At 41.2% G+C, this 20,724-nt stretch overlaps 1 protein-coding gene across 3 annotated transcripts in view; it reads right to left on the minus strand.

Annotated features, from left to right (window-relative positions):
• epha3 (eph receptor A3) overlaps positions 1–20,724 on the minus strand; it is an 87,815-nt gene that overhangs the window by 23,666 nt on the left and 43,425 nt on the right. For all 3 annotated transcript variants that reach the window (XR_011980023.1, XM_072685991.1, XM_072685992.1), the window contains exons 4-11: positions 17,672–17,827; positions 14,472–14,807; positions 10,925–11,049; positions 5,556–5,718; positions 3,530–3,632; positions 2,954–3,018; positions 1,967–2,092; positions 551–736 (exon numbers count right to left, since the gene is read on the minus strand). Coding sequence is in view for 2 of the 3 variants with exons in the window: in XM_072685991.1 (XP_072542092.1) it covers positions 551–736; positions 1,967–2,092; positions 2,954–3,018; positions 3,530–3,632; positions 5,556–5,718; positions 10,925–11,049; positions 14,472–14,807; positions 17,672–17,827 (1,260 nt within the window). In the remaining variant the exon portion in view is untranslated. The remainder of the gene's footprint in view (positions 1–550; positions 737–1,966; positions 2,093–2,953; positions 3,019–3,529; positions 3,633–5,555; positions 5,719–10,924; positions 11,050–14,471; positions 14,808–17,671; positions 17,828–20,724) is intronic.

The following is a 20,724-nucleotide window of genomic DNA, read 5'->3' on the forward strand; positions in this document are numbered from 1 at the left end:
ATTTCTATATTCCCCCTGACCGTAACATTCACTCCATTCGGGGGGGAAAAAAAGCATAATCTGTGAAAACTATCCAATTAAAAAGTCTCCTGACATTGGCTTTGATCATGCCCAATAATGGAGATTGATCTGCTGAGATTTACAACACCAGGTGAATTCTGTCTCTTTGGAAACTGGCCCAAGATTACAAGAAACAGGTCAATAAAACAGTGGCTTTCCTGAGAAGGGAATTTGCCAACTTCATGACATTTACTAATCTATAACTGGAAACAGCTAATATTTAATACAAGACCCTCCCAAAGGGGGACTGCACTTAATGTACAGTTTAAAACCAAAACTCAAAAAGCTAAAGATGATAAATGAATCCTACACGTGGATTAAACACACCATTCTGCACCAGAGAGTCATTATGAGCTATCCTTCCAGGCTTAGCGAAAGTAAAACATTCATCTCACTGCTTTTAGCAGGAGAGTGAAAAATGGCATGAGGTCAGAGGAAAAAAATTACAATAGTTTAAACATGTAGCTGAAATGCACAGGGGGAGACTCACTGCGAGTGACCACGCCTTCAAGTCTGATAATGTTAGGATGGTCAAATTGTCCCATGATGCTGGCCTCGCTCAGAAAGTCCCGCCTCTGCTTCTCGGTGTATCCTGCTTTCAGCGTCTTGATCGCCACACAAATTTCCTTCTTCGAGGGCAGTTTGAGACGACCGCTGCACACTTCCCCGAATTCACCTGCAAACATGCCAGTGTGGAAAACTGAGTCTAAAAGAATTCTTCTTTAGTTTGATAAACCCCCACATCACAGGAAAGGCATAATTAATCTAGTACATTGGAACATTTATTGCTGGGTTGCAATATTAGCTTAGATATTTGGATATTTCTGAAAGCACTGTGGCTTTAAATCAGGCATTACTGTCTTGCTGTTCGTGTACAATAATGAACTGATTATGCATTCCAGAATTAGATTTTTAGGGCATATTGCCATGCAGGTGTGATTTTCATAAACTGTGAGACCACTTCAAAGCTCTTTGCAGGAGGCCAGATATCTCTGCTGAGAGGAGTAGTGGTGACAGAGCCTTGGATAGACATTTGGGTAAAGATGATGTCATTGCACAGCCATCCAGGCAAGATTCGTGTTCTGCTTAGGTAATTCAAAGCGTAATTATTTCCCATGCAAGTTTAAAGAAAAGAGTGAAGTCTTGGGCTGATATCTGGAAAAACTTAACTGGAATATTTGCAAGCTGTCTAAACAGCCGCCCCTTAGATTTGGCCAGTGTACAGACAATACTGACCATCCTAACATTTAGCCTTACCTAATCCTCTACAGCACTCCGACTGATAAGCTTTGAAGAGCTGCACCAATTTCCATTCACAACAGCCAGTGTAAACACCAAAAGATACTTTTCTTTCAAATTATTTCTTTTTAACATTATAGCATCAAAACCTGCTATGAGAGTGGAAAGCACATATCTGTAATTCATAAAGCCTGATATTTGTGTAATGGCTTTACAGTGGCATCTTAAGAGCAAACCCACAAAGCATTTGCTCCATTATTTTCTGGGTTCCCCTGCATAGGTCTGTGCACCCATAAATCATGAGGCATTATCTTGATGTGTGCTCTCCTGTTTAAGACATCAGGAACGTGGAGAGCCCGGGAGAGAATGAGCTACGGGGGGTGAAAAATAATATCCCACCTGGAGGTGCGCTCCGCTTACCCATGCTCCCCCTGCTCCCCCTGCTCCAGCAGCAGGCACTCTATTAAAGGCAGTGAGGCGGTGAGGATGAGCACTGGGAGCGATGCTCTCCCCATCTCACCACTCACAATCAGAAGCACACACTTCCAGCTGAGGTACTAAATGATTCTCATTTACATCGCCTGCCACATCTGTTACAAATGCATCCTGTCCTCTTGCAGGTAACAGTGTATTATAGCTCCAGAGGCTGAGGGATGACTTTGCATACCTGCACCCACTACTTTGTCGATGGCAATGCAGGATGCATCGAGCTCTTTGGCAAATTCATGCACCGCCTGACTCGGGTCCTCGTACGTGTGCGGATCCACATAAGTCCTGATCCCAGGCAGGCGCACTGAAAACAAGGAGTTTTATATAAATGTTTAAATTTTACAACAGTAACTGAGAAATTGAACTATTTATACAGGTAGACATACATAAAAATATATATTTCCTATCATTCATATTCTTTATTAAATATTTCAAGGCCTTTTATAACTCTGAAACATTAAATGGGAAAAATATAGTGTACCCATTTCTGTAGGTAGAAAATTCATTCAATGCTTTTTAAATATAGGTTATTCTGAGAATTAATTTTATTATGCACTCTTAAATAAATATGCTATCTCGAATGCTTCTTTATGCGTTGCCATAGAAGAACCACTTTTGGTTTCATAAAGAACCATTGGTGTGAAGAGCCTATAAAAATGTAAGGAACGTTTTTTTTTAACCAATTTAAAGGTTCACTCACACATCTCTAGTACAAAACAATGTTCTTTAAGGAACCAGAGGGTGTTTCTTCTATGGCATTGATTAGAACCACTTGTAGCGAATTTATTGAGAGTGTACAGTTTTTTTTGTTTACGTTTCTTTACTGTTCTTCTGTTCTTCATTCAGAACATATCTAAAACATCTTTAATCAATAGAAAGCTTGTGAAGTTGTAGAGTAGTAGCATGATATTATATAATATTTATGCATCAAACTGATCTTGTATCATTGATTAGAATCAGAAAATACATTTTATGAATAGTGATTCCAAAATCTTAAATATTAGCACTTTTAAAAGGACTCTCCTGTATACACAGAATTTACCATCACTGTGCTTAGCTTTAACAACGTTTGCTTGATTTTAAGCACCCTCATAAATTAGCCTCTATGAAAAATTTATATCCCATACATGAGACATACAAAGACACTACGGTGGTATATACTTACAGTGGCCGTTGCCGAAGTGAAGTCTCTTTTCATCTGGGTGTTTGGATTTGCTGTATCCACAAAACCTGCCAATCAGAGTGTTGAAAGGTAGTAATTACCGACAAAGGCATTTGCGTGAGCCTTTTGCTACCTAACACTGTGCTGGAGAACATCTAATGACTAAATAGACAAAAGTTAGAGCCAAGAAAGGACCTGACTGTTTTGCTTTGCTATGAGGCAGAACAGTATTTTGGGGTCTTATAATAAGCCTGAGATTTATGCACTCTTTCAACAGTGCTGTCTGCCAAGATCAGCCCCTCTGCATGACTTGACACTCTTACTGTGCCCGTTACACTAAGTAAAGCGCAAAGGCAGGAAAAATAATACAGCTTCTGCCAAGTGAATCATCCAGAACTATATATAGGCAGTTGACATGCAGGGGCATGATCTTCTATGTGCACATCTTCATCCAGAAGATCCGAGGGGTAGGGAAAGGAAGGGGGAAGGGTGGGGAGGGACATGTATAATAAGGAAGTGACAGCTTCAAGACGACCACACTTAAGCCCTGTGAAGTTGTTGTCTGAGTGACAGACGGACCTGCCAATCACAATGTAGAGCACCACCGTAAGAAGGATGATGGCCACGGCAGAAGAGATGGCAATCAGCACCACCTGACTGTTCTCACTGGAGATTGAGAAAGCTGTATAGGAGAAAGAAAAGGAAAAGAATTAGACTAAATACTGCAATGAACAATGCTGCTTTGTTGCGGTCACACAAAAACCTTGTATCTTTAAAATGGCAACTTTATAGGAGAAGAAAAAATGTGGCTTAATTTCTGTTGAAAATCAATGTAAAAAGACCTATTCCATTTTGGAGGATTGCTCATGATATTTTGAAACAAAACAGACATTGTTTGTCAGACATTGTGCATATAGCATATACACACACTACTAAGTATATTGGCAAGTAAAGTGTTTTTGATGTTTTTTACAATTTTAAAAGAGTGTGAAAATTACTTTCTTCAAGGGGAATAAATAGGCTATAAGAGCATAAACGTGTTCTCCATATTATGAACATAGAACAGTATGAGAGTGTTTTCTTTTTGCAGTTCAATGCCAGGTTAAGTAACACTCAATTTAAGGACTACATCTAGGGCAAACAGTTCAGAACACGTTTGTCACCTTGATGATTCCTCAGTTCATCTATTTCTGACAAATAATGATTATTTTATATAATGATCACATCATATTTACTCCAAAGAAGCAATAAATTCTTTAAATGACTTTTGACAAACCACTAGACTTGAACTAAATAGAAGGAAAAATTTGGTAACTGAGAGGCAGGAACCCAAATTTAGAGCTCTTTCTGCCCAGATTAACAGATGAATAATGAGAGCTATCATCTCAGGGGGTCTACGCCATCATTTTACATTTTACCACATTTGCTATGCATGTGGAGGTCTATGGAGGCATGACCAGCTCTGTAACCTGTGGAGAAGAAAGCGCCTGCCGGCTGCACTGTATCATTCCATTCCATGACTGTGCATTGATTTCCTATAAATGTTTAATTAGGAAGAAGGGCATGGAGAAATGAGTGGTTCTGCTCTGAAAACAGATATACAGTATATCAAATGCACACGCTACTTTAAGTGCACATGGTTTAATGTTATAGTGATGATGGAATCTTCCTGCCATCAGTTTAGACACAGCCTGAAAGGAATCCAAGATTTGGGTGTAACCAAATACACAGGGTTATGTATTTAACATTAAAAATGGGTAGAGTTACAAAAATGGCATTTTGAGCGAAACTACTGCATTTAAGACCAAGTGTATCTAGTGTATGGACTATATCTAGCTGTTGGGAATTGTGCTCTGATTACATCATGTTTACAGTAACATGATAATTCCTACTGTAATGTCAGCAATTAGATCAGAAATTGCTGCACTCCGTTAATGCATTTTCCTTGTTTGACCTCAAACCATTTATAGTAGTGTAGACTGAATCACCACTGCTCACATGCTATATGTTGCTATGATGACTGACTGATGAGTGTAGCCCATAAACAAATTCAACAAAAATGTATTCTGCATTCTGCATTCTTGTGCATCCGAGGCTTCTGAGGCTAACTGAAAGTTGGTGAATTAACCTAACATTATGTAAGTGTTTTTTTTTTTTTTACATTTCAGAGGATGAAAGTTGAATTACTGAAAATAATATACAGAATAATATATTTTAATAAGGCTTATTCTGACCACTTATACAGCTTTAACAAACTGCATTCCTATTTATACACAACAAAAATAATGTGATTGACTGGCCTAATTACCTTTTTTGTATGCATGAGGAGGAAGAATAGTAACCAGCTTAACTACAGTTTAATTCACATTAAAGGTACCTTGTACCTTTCGTCTTGAGCAAAATGAGTTGCATAGAAATCAACACATACGCAAATCCTTTAGCATCTGAAGGAAATATAACATGTGGGTAACGTGAGTCTACGATGAGAAAAAAGTCCTAACATTGTACCTTCCTGAATGTTGGGAAATATGTGTGTGTAAAAGGAGCCTTTAATAATTTCCCACTGGAGCAGTGCTGAGATGATGGGAAGCTTGTTAGTGCTTACAATCTGGGCTGGTCTCAAACTCAAACTTTCGGCTGCTGCTGCCATAGCCTGCGGCGGTTCGTGCTCTGATCTGCAGCAGGTAACTGGTGTCTGGTTTCAGGCCGTTCAGAGTCACATTGGTGCCCTTGGATCTCAGGATGGTGTAGCTGGTCTCTTGTTCCTGCTTTAGGAAACAAAGGAGACAGAAGGGAGTGAGAAAGACCGAGAGAGCAAGAGAGATAACATCACAGAGATACAGAGCTATGCACACAGTTGAGATGAGCAAGTTTAGTCCTACTCAGAGCAGACTGTCTCATACAGAGCACCTGCCTGAGACTATTTGTGTAGGTGACGGGGGCTAGTTGGTCAGTCCCCCTCAAGCTGAAAAAAAACTGTTCATAATCAGGCATGTCGCAGACTGCTGGGGACAGTGCCAACTCTGCTTGATAAATTGCCACCTTTATTTTTATGGCTTTTCTAAAGATCTCTGTGGTACAATGATCCTCTCTACCATGCTTTAAAAAAAAGAAAAAACTGCTGTGGATTTATGGGGCGTCTTTGCTTTCAACCCATTGTTTCCAGATGTGCCTCTGATGGGGTAAAGAGGAGAGCAGCAGAATGAACAGGGTGTGGAGCATTAAGCCATTCACTGTAGGGATTTCAGCAAAGACGGATTTCCTGTGAACAACAGGATCACTCAAACTTTATCCTCTATATTTGCCCTCATCACCTATCTGCCTCAGGCCCAGGGAGTGTCATGACAGATTGGGGATTCAAACAAACCCTTTGCATCTTGTGCCATCTCGGGGCTTATAAAACAAGTTCACATGCCCACACTATTGTTATTATATCTCAATTATATAATTATATGGTCTTTTGAAGCTTTAGTGAACGCTATTGTATTTCATGTCTAGATACAAATGTGTAATTGATAAGAACTAGTGCACACTGAAAAGACAAGTGTTACCAGATGACAAGAATGATCTAGTTCCATATTGTTTCTGCTGGAATAAACCTTGTTTCCTTAAAATGATAACTTTTTTGCATTGTTAAACAAAAACACAAAACATGGAGTTATGACTGGATACTGATGACATGCTGAATAAAATGTTTTTGCTTATTTTAACAGATAATGCATAATGAATCCCCAGAACTGAGTGACAAATATGAACAAATTGCAGTGTTTAAATGCATACTTTTACTGTTGTTCTAATGCTTCTGTACAGTAGCAAACGTTGCTACTGGCTACTGCATTGGGACTTACACTGCAGGAATGCTCATATAAAACCCAAACACATGCAGTATTACTTAGCAAAGTCCACAGACTAAACCAAACATCATGAGCCGGCTCTGACTTCATCCCCACTCCTTCCTCTTAACAAAGAGAAGAGAGCATTTCAAATCACCAGACTTTAAACAGAAAGTACTGCAGAAAAAAAAAAAAAAAGTCTCGAACCTGCAAATGGAATGCATCAGGTTTTACGGTTCGACTCGCACTTTAAAATAAATTCACTGTTGATGTCTGGGAAGACGAAACCAATACCCTGCATCGTATTGTGTATGTCTTCGTTTAAGTCATAAATCTTTTCACAGGTTGTCAGCGTTCACTGCTCACGACACCGCGCGATCCCCTGGAAATCACACACAGGTGTGTCTGGCCTTCTTTTTTTTCCTCTGCTAAAAGTATTCTTACCATATGTCTCAGTTCTACGCCGGCCACCTCCAGACGCCTGGGTTTGACAAGGCATACGATTGTAACTTTTCGACATGTACGCTATTGGTGGAATTTAATATGCTTGTCATGTTCTGCTCTGACAATCTAAATACTGCAATCTGGGGTTAAATGCTTTAGTCTCCACTGAAACAAGACATTGTGTAAATATGAAGTGCATTTTAAATAGCATTCCTTTCTTCTTAACATTAGGAGAAATAAACACTCTCAAATTAGAGAAAACTTCACTGTTTCTTTTACTGTTTCTGTCTCAGATTAATATGATAAAACAGGAAAATAATCACAAATGTATATTCCCACCATCCCTGCTTTCATTAAGAGCACTAAGAAAAGGCACATCTTCTATTTGGGCTAATTCTGCAGACGATTTACTGGAAAAATATGTGAACTGAGTCAGAATGTTTAGAGACATTGTGGGCGATTATGCTCTAAATATATTTCATGGCATTTTACCTATGATGTATACCCATCTAGACGTAAACCATATAGAGCTTTATCTTAGCAGTATAGACATCTTTTCAAGGGAGTGTTGCATAACAGTTCCTCACAGAAACTGTGTTGTTTCAGTTAGCATGCATAGTTTATGACATTTAGAGTCATTTAGCACGGTTTGTTTGAATGTATGGTATACAATATTATGTACTGTGTATGGTATGTTGTGTTGAAGTAGATCAATTAATGCTATTCCTTCTTCGAAAAGTCACTTAGTGAATTGGGATGCCTTTTGTGAGGTTAATGTTGTGGAGTCTTGGTGTTCCTGTGGTCAGCGTCAGAGTCAGTGAGCCTTGTGAACAGATTTGGGGGGCCCCCTTTCACTCTCTGCGGGTGCGTTTGTATTTTTTTTTTTTTGTGGGAGTGGGGGGCACTCTGTTATCCTCTGCCAGCCCGGATCAAGGAGCATCATAGATTCCCTACCATGGGTATCCCTGGTTTTTCCACATGGCAGAGCCAGTTCTGTAGGATTGGGGAACCTCCAGCCATGCATGCTGAAGCAATGTCTCACTAGGGTGTATAATTAACAGGAATCAATGGGGGGACAGAGTAGATTTGATTGTGAAAGGAGGATACTGTGCCACCCAGGGTCAAACGAAACATGACAGATTTTGGAGGCCCCAGAGTGTACCTGTGCCAGACAGAGAAACTTGCCCCAGACTAGCCGACTTTGCTTGCAAATAAGGAGATTATGGGCGACCCACAGCATTTCACAGGCTGAGATTTGGAGCCTGGCTGATCACACTGAAAGACATTTTACAAAAGCCCTCTGTGGCAAGCAGAGGGGTCAACCACACCTCACTGGCATTCCTCTCTGCCCCCCAGACTGAACAGTGGTATTAGTGTATCTGAAATCAAAACTGCTGTAGCTACTTAAGACGTCCTCTACAAAAATGTCTGAAGCTTTCTGAAAAACAATAGTCTAATGAAGAAAAAAGAAAGAAAAAAAAAGGAAGTTGAAATGAACTTCCAAAAACCAATAAAACTTCAGCTTATTCTTGTAATGGCTCATTTACCTTATAGTGATTAAAACAATTTGTTTATTCATAATGTCCACACTATTTAAATGCACATTTGTTATTTCAAGGATGTCTAAGACCTGGGATAGAGAATGTATACATGAGGGGATCCCTCGTTAATCTAGAGCATACTGTCAAACTACTTAAGGGACTTTAACCACCAATCTGCATAATTCAAAGTAGACCATGTAGGCCAAGACTAACTGTTGGTAAACACTGCTGTAAAATTTTGGCAAAGACATTAGTGCATAAATCAGCCACATTCAGAGCAAGAGATTTTTGTCCTTCCTATTATAAACACTTCTCACTTTTTGTAGACGACAGAAGCCTGTCTGCAATTTGATACATTTTTATATGTGTGCGAATGTGTGTGTGGTCATACAGGCAAGCCATTTACCCACCAGACTATGGAATGTTTGTTTCTGTGGAGAGAATTCTGGCTGATTGCCATTGGAGACTAGGCTTTTCTTTCACACCCTCAGAACCCCCGCCAGTTTGGGAGAGGAGACTCCCACAATGTCAGAGCCCACTTAAGTGCCAAGCCTAGCTTATTTCAGCCTTTCCGGCCTAGGGGAGACATTACCCACTTCACGTAGGAGTAAAAGACATCACAGTGCCTGACAGCATGAAAGGGCTCCGCTGAACACTGACCCATAGAAGCTCTCATGGCGGCCCAAAAGAGCAGCACTGATGTGGGGCAACAATGCTCACCCTGCTATTCAGCATATTAAGTAAATCAGGGCTGAATCCCTGTATGCTTCATTAATCATATGGCAGACCTGGAGAGAGGCTGTCTGAACTAGGTCATTCAGGAGAGCAGGTCTTGTGATTAAAGTTTTTTAAAGGTGAGCGAGTCTGGGCTTTCATCACATGCAGGCTTAAAAGGCAGGTGGTGCTTAGATCAATTCTTTTCATTCCTAAAAATAAAGGTAGTTGAATGGTTCTTGGCTTGGATAGATGATTCTAGGAGAAACCTTTAATTGGTATAGAAATATACATCATATGTATGTTTATTTGAAACACTGAAAAGGTTTCAAACCCATACATTTAATTAAAAAGTCCATATTAGCCAAGAATAGCCATGCTGAATTTGTACCTAGCAAACCAATTAAAATGATCACTTAAGCAAGACAACTACCATTTCTAAAAACGCTAGCCAGCCAGATTGTGTCTACTGTGTCTACAGTGCTGTGTGAGAAATCATTTGACCCCTACATAAGTTCCAAAGAACCAGATCTACCTTAACAAGTATAATTTTGTGATGAGAAGTAGGTCCTTGTGTTTAAACCTATTTGGCCTTTTTATTTTCAAGAGTACCCCTGATACACTGCTAGTCAAAAAGAGTCGGTCAGATACACACATGTCAAACACTGATTTTTAGTGTCTGATGTGTTCAGAGAATCCAAAAAAAAGATACTGGATATGCCAACCAGACAACATTAGATGCCATGTCACTGATCTCGTGTTGCAGTGGCCTGGGGAGTGATGAAGTTCATGTGATGTCATGAACAACACCATCACCAGATTTAACAGCATTAAAAACTTGTGGTACTGTGCTGGGACCTGTGTGGAGAAGAACAATTAACCACGGCAGCTCTGTGAACAGCAGTGAAAAATGTATGGGAAGCAATTCATTCAGATCTTGAAAGAAAATATTCAGAGAACATGAAAGCAGTGTGATGTAGGCCAGAGTGCCAACAGAATACTGAGAGACACTCTTGGTTCTATTTTTGGTCTTTTTTTTCCTCTCCATTTGATTTGTATTACATCCGTGAGCAATTCATTCTGACTGCCAGTGTACAGTAAGATGATACACACAAGCTGAAATTATTTGACACTTCTACCGAGCAGTGAAAGGGCCATCAAATAATCCCTGTTCAGTAAGCGAGAAATCCCAGATTTAAAATTTATCCCAGTCAAAACAACAGCCTCAGCAGACAGAAACATGTATAATGTTATTAAACTAAGCCTCTGTAGATATGTCTTTTAGAAACTCCATGAACTAATGACCCGAAAAATGCCCCCAGTCATGTGTATCTGCACTTTCGATTAAGCCCTCTAATAAGGCCATAGAGAAGGATGAAGACCCAGTTTAAATGCTAATAGTGTTGAATGTCCTGGGCGGGTAAATCTTAAACTGCCCCCACCTTCTCATAGTACTTGACCTCGTAGTCCAGGATGATACCATTGGGTCTTTCTGGCTCCAGCCAGGACAGTGAGATGCTGTTTCGGGATGTTCTGTCCTTCTTGATGACCGTGACCGGTGATGGAGCTGCAGAGAGAGACAAAATGAAAAGGGAGAAGGAGAGAGAGGGGGAGAGCGAGCGAGAGAGCGAAAAAGAGGATTAGCTTCTTCCACTCTGCCTGCGACTGCATTACATGCACATAGAGCTGAAGTTCACAGGAAGTTCAGGGGACATTTTGATTCAACTATTTGCATCCTGTGAATTGGTTCCTGTTGACCTAATTGAGTTTGCTCTCCACTGGGGGCCGGTTTCAAAGTTGGGAAAATTGAGGATATAAAGACACAATGATGCGGTCGGCTGTAATTTGCTTTATCAGTCAACGGCTAATATGGCTTTGTCACAGAAAAAGAGGCCACTGCCTGAGCGAGTGAAGACTGTGAGCAAAGAGAGTCTTCAAACTTTTTCAATCTTTTAAAGGCAATGGGCTCCAAACACCAGTCTCTCATATGTCTCTGTGCTCTAGCACTTCACATGGTCTCAATCTGTGATCATAATTCAAGTCAGAGTTCTGCGCCTCCCTCCTTCTGCCTGGCTCGCTTGCTTTCTTTTTTCAATTTTACAGCTCTATAATTGCAAGGCGGCATGGAGGCCATGAAGGCATCTGACTGGCCCATGTTTTAATTTTATTAGACCACAGGAAAAAACATGTTGTTCTTTGAAATGTTCGAGCTTTTCTTGATTGTGATTATACTGATTTAAATGCCTCTTTTCCCCGTTGGAAACTTTTTTTTTTCCCTGTTAATGAACCCAGATGGAAACAGTCTGGTCCTGGTTGCATTCCTACACAGTATTCTGATAAGGTATTATTGGAGTTTTACAGAGACCACAGTTTACAGTAGGTACGATTTATGGTGCATGGACTATTGGCTATTTGACACTGTATATGGTTATGTGTATAAAGAACAACATATAGAGTATTCCACGTTAAAAAAAAAAAGACTCCATAAAATGTGCCAAAACTAGGTAAGCCTATGTAAGCAACTGGAGGAATATTCGGTTACAAAATTACAAAGACGAAGCCGCCTGACCAAGTTTCAGATAGATTCCACAACCTGCAGTGGATTAAAACCACATTACAAATCGCTGGCATTTTACAGGTGTGGCTAGAAGTATTGCTCCACCACTTTGTTGCGAGAGAGCGCCAGACATAAACATTTGTAAATGATCTTGGTGAAATGCAGGCAAGGTAATGACAATCTGCAGATCACTCGGTCACCAAATGTCCTCCACATGGCTTGGAAAACTGGTCTGTGGGAGAAAGAGAGAGACTCTCTATACTTTTTGCATGGACCCTTTCTTTCCCCAGCTCATTTTACTCCCACATTAGGCCCTTCAACGGTTGGGAGAGGATCTGACAACCAGAAAATAATAGTTTTTACAGAATAGATGTATGTAAGTATCTTCAAAACTAGCAGTCCAGTTAACCTTATCTTGTTTTCCCGCACAGTCTGCAAGACTAAATAACTGTTAAAAAAGACACTGCATTCAGCTCCGGCTTTCCTATTGTTATCAGCTTTGTTGAAAAACCTGCATCCTGTCCTGGCAACGATGAGCAGGAGGCCGTGTTTTGTCTGACGACACCCTGTCAAAATGGCGGAACACAAACGTTTTAAAGCTGTTGCGGGCAAGAGACTGTCCTAACACTTAGGACAGCTTGCTTGTGCTGTCTCCCCTCCCTGGGGCTGCGCCGCACATGCTAGCTGTGTTTAGACGGAGTGGGCTGCTACGTTAACATCCCTGTGAGCTCCTCGTAAATGCACTCCCTGACAGCGAGTGCAGCTGCGGGGCGAAAGCACTGGATTTGCTGTTCACACATCTATCTCCTACTTCCATTTGCATTTTATAGGACGATAAAGGTAGCTAGATTATTTCTCCAAGGTCGAGGGGGTAGAGCTCCGGCGAAAAAGGGGTCGCAATCTCAATTGTTTCGGGCTCTCCGAAGGAGCCCGAAGATGAAATGGAATACTTATTTAGATCCACTGTTTACACTGAGAGCTGAGAAGCCAAAAAGAAGAAAGCATTTCAGCCAATGACTGTCTCTGCACTCAGGAGCAAATGCAATCACAATGGAATGAAATAGAGAAGAGCTTTATTGAGTAAGATATATAGTGTGTGTAAGCATAGTGATGTGTCTGAATGTGTGTGTGTGTGTGTATACTGTATACAGAGAGACACATGAATACACCATTCAAAGTATCTGTATTGGTTGCTCCATGATTCTCACAAACTTGGAAAACTGATTTTGTCTCAATAAAATATTTTGGAATTTAAGGCAATTTAGGAAAAGCCTTCTGTCCGGTCCATTCTTTATCAAAAAAATTAACGGAGTAGGAGTATATTTTCTGCCTGTCCGATTGAAGGCCTAAAACCTTTCTAAAAGCATCAGTGTCTGGCAGTCCCTCCCTTAATAGATCACAGCTGTGACAACACAAAGAAAGCTAAAACCACACAAAAAAAAACAGAATACACTGAGCTTCAGCAAGAAAATGTCATTGGAATAATGGGGCAGCATACTATAAAATCCAACAGAGCAAAACTTAATTATACATGATGCAATGTTTGTTCAGAAACTTCCCATTTCTGTGGAAAAAGGAGCCACAATAAGCCAATAATAAGGAGTAAGAAAGTTTAAGCCTACTTGTATTATTATTAAAACACATCAGCATCTATGGAGCAGAAGCTGATACCACACAGATAAAAGATTAGCTAAGCATATCTCCAGCCTCCTCGCCATGACAGTAGGGATTTTATGAGGTTTAGAGCAATGTCAACTGCCCCCGTGGAAGAAAGGGTGCAAAACTATCAATCCTTAGCCTTTGATCTACAGTAGTCCTCTGCCTACTATTTTATGACACTGAACTCCAGAGCCTATAAGCTCAGCTCTAAAGCCTGTGCTAAATCACCCACTGGGTCCTGCACCTATAACTTTAAAAGACAGAGCAGAACTGACAGGGGAGACCGAAGCCTGGGCCCCGCAAGGCCTGAGAACACAAACGCTCATCTTCACAGAGGAAACCGTAGTGAAATGGAAGGCAGATGATGCTTCATTCAGCCCTCAGTAGTAACCTGAGAAATCATGACCGTCAGAGAGACAGACTGGACTGCAGCACCTGCAGACAGACGTGCACAGACAGCTCTGATAGCACAAGAGACATCAGAACAGGGGGGGATCAAAACTAGGCTTGCTGAGATATTAAACAGCTCTTTTCTTCTCTCCAAATGGAATGTTGAGCTTTGTTGCACATCGCTGCCAAGGAATTGATTCGTTTTTATGAATATGTTGCTACCAATCCAGCAGGGATACACAGACCTATTTTAGGAAAAATACATCCTTTTTTTTTTCTTTCATAATTTGTTAGTAGTTTGGCAGAGAGTTATCCACTTTTAACCAGTTGCTTCTGATTCTCTAGCTGTTCCCTAAGAGCTTAAGTAGTAAGGACAGCCTCACCTGCTTGGTTGGTAGTTATGGTGACAGCCGCATACTGGCGCAGTGCAGGAGCCAGAGAGGAAACTCCGTTCTGTGCCTCGATCTCAAATGAGTAGTTGGTGTGTGCCAGCAGGTCCGCCACAGTCACAGTGGTGTTGGTGAGGCCTGTGGCGCGGGGCAGGAAGCGCACAGCCCCTCTGCACGGCTCGCACTGCTTAGACCCCGTTAAACATCGCTTACACAGCACATTAAACGTAATGTCCTTTCTGCCTCCTGTGTCTGCCGGCCAGCTCCAGTCCAGAATCACAGACGTCTCGTTAATGACCGAGATCACGTTCCGAGGAGCAGAGGGAGGACCTGATGAGAAAAGGAGGCAGGTGAGGAAAACACATGGATGTCATGTCACTGCTTTTTGTTAAAATGCGTGCTGACATTTTATGTGCTTTTTCATCAGGATTTGCAATTTTGAAGTAGAGACCTTGTCCTTCACATCTCATGCTGTGTTATGGACATGGAATTCCGAAGTGCACAACTCTTGGCAGGACAAAGCTTCATTATTACTGTAGATTTGGTCAGAGGGGTCTCTCTTAGGACTACCTTACAGGAATGTTGTCCTAAAAAGGAAGCGAGAATAATGTGCATCCAAACTAGGCTTTCGCTTGATTGCAAAAGCAGGCTGAGCATTCAATTCAAGTGGCACTAGTCTTTTATCTAGGAACGATTTGACTTAGTTTAGAGTCAGGCAGGAATAAAGCAAAGAGCAAGAGATCCAGTTCTTCAAAACTTTAGTCTGACTAAAATATCAGGTCAATTAATTTATCTTTATTTTCCCTACGGAGCATTTCAACATTCCTGGCATTCAATATCAGACCTCTGGGTGCAATTACACCAAATACCGTTGCTCTAAAACCTTTGCTCTGGGATTAGAAGTAACTGTGTTGAGGGTCAAGAAGGGATTGTGCAATACAGGAAAAAAAGGAGAAAAAAACAGCGAGTGGCTGATTTGACATGAAGAATTTACACCTACAGCCTGAAGCACTGCTGTTCAGGGTCTTCCTAACTTCTCCCTAATATGTCAAACCAAGAATGAGGAGATGATTTAATGCCGCATTAAACAGCACATTACAAGACAGGGTCAACCCCCTTCCAGACAAATAAGTTTCAGGATGATTCAATTCATATCTGCATTCCCAGTTGATTCTGACAGCACACTAACTCAGCATTTCAGCTGGGTCAGGTACAGGATGTACCACACAAACTGCTTAATAACAACTTGCATCATCAAAGATCATCTTCCTTTCCCGTATTCTAGGGAAGTCTAAAGAAACACATTACTCATTACGTCCTTGAAATAAAGCAGATTTATATTTTATAAAAAAGCAGCACAAATATATCCAAGCATGCCTTTGTAAATGAGCAGGATTACAATAAAATGTGAGTCATTTTCAATATCAGAAGGATAAGAAGGACCACAACCAGGCAAAGCCATTAACCATCCTGTCTGCTTGCATGTCAGCAGGGGAAAAAAAGTGGCAATCCATTAAGGGTTAACATCTTTGCCAGAGTACAGCGTCCTTTGATCCAGACTTATAATAGAAATCACAGTGTGCCAGTTAACGTTAACTGACTGGCTGGCCTGCCAGCAGGAGGATGTGAGGTGTGCTGGAGTAAGCCATCCATTACACACACACAGCCCCTTCTGACAAGCAGCTCAGCTCCCTGCTCACGGAGGTGTGAATACAGCATTCAGGACCACTACAGCCTAAAATTACCACTGTCGCCTCGACGCTGGAACCACAACACAATCTGGGCCCACGACTTTGAGAGTATGACATGTGAGTGCTGTTCGCCTGGTGCTATTGATAAATGTTCCAGATATGCAACATATTCATTCCTGTCTACTGTGGGCGTTTTTCTCACGTTGAGGATTTATGCCATTGAATATACGAGCTTTATGGGGCTATAAAAAGGAGACAGGCAGAAATAAACATGCTTATTTATAAATACTAAAAGCAGGCATAAATATGTGTGCCTTTGAAACGTCTGACAAGTGAGTGAACACAGGATCGTACTGACAGTGTTTTACAGAATCCGGCTCAAACTGTATATATTCTGCACCAATAATTTATGGAATTAAACTTGGACTTTATATAATGTGGAATTTTGGGTACAAATTCAAAAAAATAGTTCAAGTTAGAATCTGTGAAGACTTCTGTATGACCTTCGGAATTAAAACTGATAAAATCACGGAAGGCCTTGCTTTAATTGCAGCACCACTCTCAAAGCCGTGCTAAAAGCTAATCTGTTCTAGGCAGAGTAGCATCCATGCATCTGGGGGAGATTCTATCTAGATAAATGTCTCTGCTTGAGGGCTATGACAGCATGACGCACTGAAATTAAGCCCACATAAGCTATTTTTGCTGTGTTCACCATATTGCTTCAACCTTTCTCTAAGCTGTGTAAAAGGGAACAGTGATAAGGCACGACTGCACCTATCAAAGACTGAAACGGGAACTGCCTGTAAGTGCCTGGGTGGAAAGAGAAGACTTAGAACCGATTTTGACAGAGCAAATAAACGTGCTGTGAGCATAGCATGACCGAATACGCTGACCACTTTTGTTGTCACGTAAGACACGCTTTATTAAACTTGGCCTCAGAATTCAACGCGTGAGCTGCGGTTTTTACGTGATCTGAATCAGCACTGATAGCAAGACCATGATTTATGGATAATGTGTTTTGGAATGCTTGGCAGTGGCTGTGTGCATCTGTGTACCATCTGCATCCTCGTCTATAAAAGAGAATGGGTTAGCTCCCTCCACGGTGCAGGCCCATGGAGACCCACTGGGTTACAATGGTTAAAAAATAAACAAACAAAGTCTATTCTCTGAGGGGATGCTTGGACTGAGTTAAGGAGGATCAGAAGCTTTGTCAGATTGAGCCAACATAAATTCATCAATCCCAGAACAAACACTATAAACCACAACACTTAAGAGAGTACGTTTAGGATTGCTTCAGCATGTTCGAGCTGCCCATGTAAACGGCTGTCTATAGAACTACATAAGATGTTAGCTAGATCTTTCGTTATGACTCTTATGGGCTTCTCCACGCTTTTTTGAGTATTGTGGAGTTCTCCTTGCAAACACAAGAACTCTAAAACTGGACTGATGTTAGGCAGGTTTTGGCTGCAGGTGCACAGTATGGGTGCAATGAAGAATACGTACGAGTGCAGGCCATGGAAACGGGGTCTCCCTCCGATCGGAAGTAGTTCTTCTCGCAGCTGCAGTGCACGGCGCCCTCCTGGTGTGTGTAGCTGTGCGGGGGACACTTGAAACACTTCACGTTCCCAGAGGAGGCCTTATAGAAGCCGGGCCGGCAGGCTGTGGAGACAAACAAGAGCAGAAGACAAATTAGGATGCTGGGAACCTTTAGCCAACAGAGTCATCTATTACCCCATTACCACGCTGCCACATTTAATGGACTGAATCATTTCACATGACCATATGCATCAGCGGACACACTGGAGAGACTTTTAATCATCTGACTTTAACATACCAGTGCAAGCAAAGTACAGAGATGTCTGTATGTTAACGTCCACACTGAACGTGTGAGGAGAATGAGAAATGCTAAAAGAAGGGGGGGAGGGAGAATCGGGCGCCAAGCCGAAGCCAGCCGATAAAGCACATTTAAAAATGAGGCGCTACTCGCTCCCTTTAGCGACACGTCCAGGGGATGTTGCATGAATTATGCAAATATACCTCTTAAAATGGAGAAAAGCTCCCTTTAAATATCTCTGGTATTAAATTGTACTCAGCAGCTCATCCGCTCCTATTCACCAGAATTCCATTCCATTACCCATAATGAGGAGAGGAAAAATCACGACGAGCCAGCTAATTACAGGGGCTCACACAAAATCTGTATTCCACACCTCTCTTTTTCACAGGTTCAATACTTGTCACTTGATACAGTTGGCGACCCAAAGCTTTCAAGTCAGCAATAAGATTGTTCTATACCCGATTCAATTGCGCTTCATGGCCAGACATGCGTGGGCTTTAAGCTCCTCTCTGGCTATGACTCCACTAGAGCAACGGTAGCAGAGCTGGATTCTACCTCCCTGGGAAAGCAGTACGAGAGACCATCTGAACAAATAACACACAGCCCTCCCAAGCCTGCCTGGCTGTCACCAACAGATGTGTGATGGTTATTATTTACTATCCCGTACTCACAGTTCTTTACTTGCCACCTACTATTGGGCATCTGAAGTGCTATTGTTTCTTCAGAGTGACCATGAGAAGGGCAGGGCAGCAAAAGGCCACGCATCCCTGGTTTACAAAAAACAGGTTTACATTAACCTGCTGCTCCTCCGAGATTCCCCCTGGCCACCGTAGAAAACCAGGCTGACAAAAAATCAGCAGTGCCTATTAGGCCGAGTTATGGGAAATCAGATGTGACGCAGTGTTTCCTCTGCAAATTGGCAAACGCACAGTCCCAAATGAGAGAAACATGCAGCGTAGCGTAGCCAGAAAACACCTCACTGCAGGACTGTTCGGAAAACACGATTTATTTGTAAGAACCCTGTGTATTTACACACAAAAAGACACTGAACTTCGGGCAAATGAACAGGAACACGTACTGAGCATGTAGTGTATACCTGTGATGCCACTGAAGTAGCGGATTTTAGTAATCAATATTGTAGTAATATTATTAATAATATTGAGGTTTAGACAAACTGTTGAAATGGTTTCAGTTCCTAAAACAGTCATAAAAGTGCATTTATAAATAACATGTGTCTAATAAATAACAAAATAAAATAAACACATTTAACTGTTTTCTTTTTCCTTTGGTCCTGGCTGACTTTAAAACGACTTGGCTAAAGGAGCTTTCAGTGGAAAACTACAAAGTATGTGTAGATATATAGTGTAGATATATAACCCTCTTGGAAATCATTGTAGAAAAAATAACAAACTAGGAGAGAGAGGGGAACAAACTAAAGAGAATTCTGACTGTAATCAGACAAACATTTCTCAACATTCATTTATTTAGGGTTGCATTACAGTAACCTTTTCATCCAATGTGCTTTTTAATTACTAAGCTGTGTGTAGAAATCACATTTTACACAGAATTATTTAATTAACCCTTTTGGACTCTATAACATAGTGAAGTACAGCCTTGGCACTGTGGGTTTGGTTGTAGTTTAAGAGCAACTGTATCGATTTGTGTCTCATTCTCACTGTTTCCTACATAGTACTGTCCAACGTCTAGCTTTGGTCATGTTTCCATGGTGTTTGGATGTGCAAAACACCATATAATGCACTGTTATTAACTTGTATCGCTAACAGTGCTAACCTTGGACAATGCTAACAATGATGGGACATAAAAAGTTGTACATAGTTTGGTTAGATTTGCTGTCCAAATATTATATGTAAAATACTGTCAAACCAGTTGTGGTAAACTCAACTGCTTTTTGGAAACGTTTGGAAATAGTGTACAACTATGGGAATGTTAAATTGGAATGTGGTCAGCTAGGGTGTAACATCATTCCCAGCTCCGACATCCAACTCTGTAGTTAAATGGAACGCAGCATAAGCCTCCCAATTAAGGAGGTTGTGCGCTGCTCTGTTAGGTTGTGTTTTTAACACATTTAGAGTTTATTTATTGAATTAAAAAATAATAAAAATAAAAAAGTTAGCTAGCTAGATGATGGGGGGGGGTCGTCTGGTTGCAGTCTCTGTTGCAGTGTTATGAGTGCAGCTAACATGCTAAAGAGCTTAATTATAGTTTAATGACAGTTAACATTGGACCAGAAAAGGTGGTAATTCCTCAGATATCAGGCAACTGTTAAGATAACCATTTTCACCTGATTCCCAACAATAATCAGATGACAGATGATAACCAACTCTACCCTACTGGTCATGAAAAGTAAGCGTCTTTGCCTCAATCATGCACTTGCAGCTTGACAGCTCTTTAATGAAAGCTTGAGAGGCAATCATTGCTAGTGACATGTCCTTCTCTCTCACAGCCTTTCTATGTACTGTATGATGAGGCTATGAATGACATTAACCAGCAACCTGCTTCTTCCACTTCCTCTACATCGCACACACACTTCAGTTGTTCCGGGGGTTCTTGTCTAAACGTGCAAAGTGTGTGATGAGATATAAAAGAGTGTGTCTCTAACAGGTCGTGTCGTGCAGGAAGCGCCTCACCTCTCCTGGCAGTGTGTACATGCGTGAATGAGTATGAGTGAGCGTGTGTGTGCGTGTGAGAGAGAAAGAGAGAG

This window comes from Salminus brasiliensis, chromosome 8, assembly GCF_030463535.1.
Source record: "Salminus brasiliensis chromosome 8, fSalBra1.hap2, whole genome shotgun sequence".
NCBI lineage: Eukaryota > Metazoa > Chordata > Actinopteri > Characiformes > Bryconidae > Salminus > Salminus brasiliensis.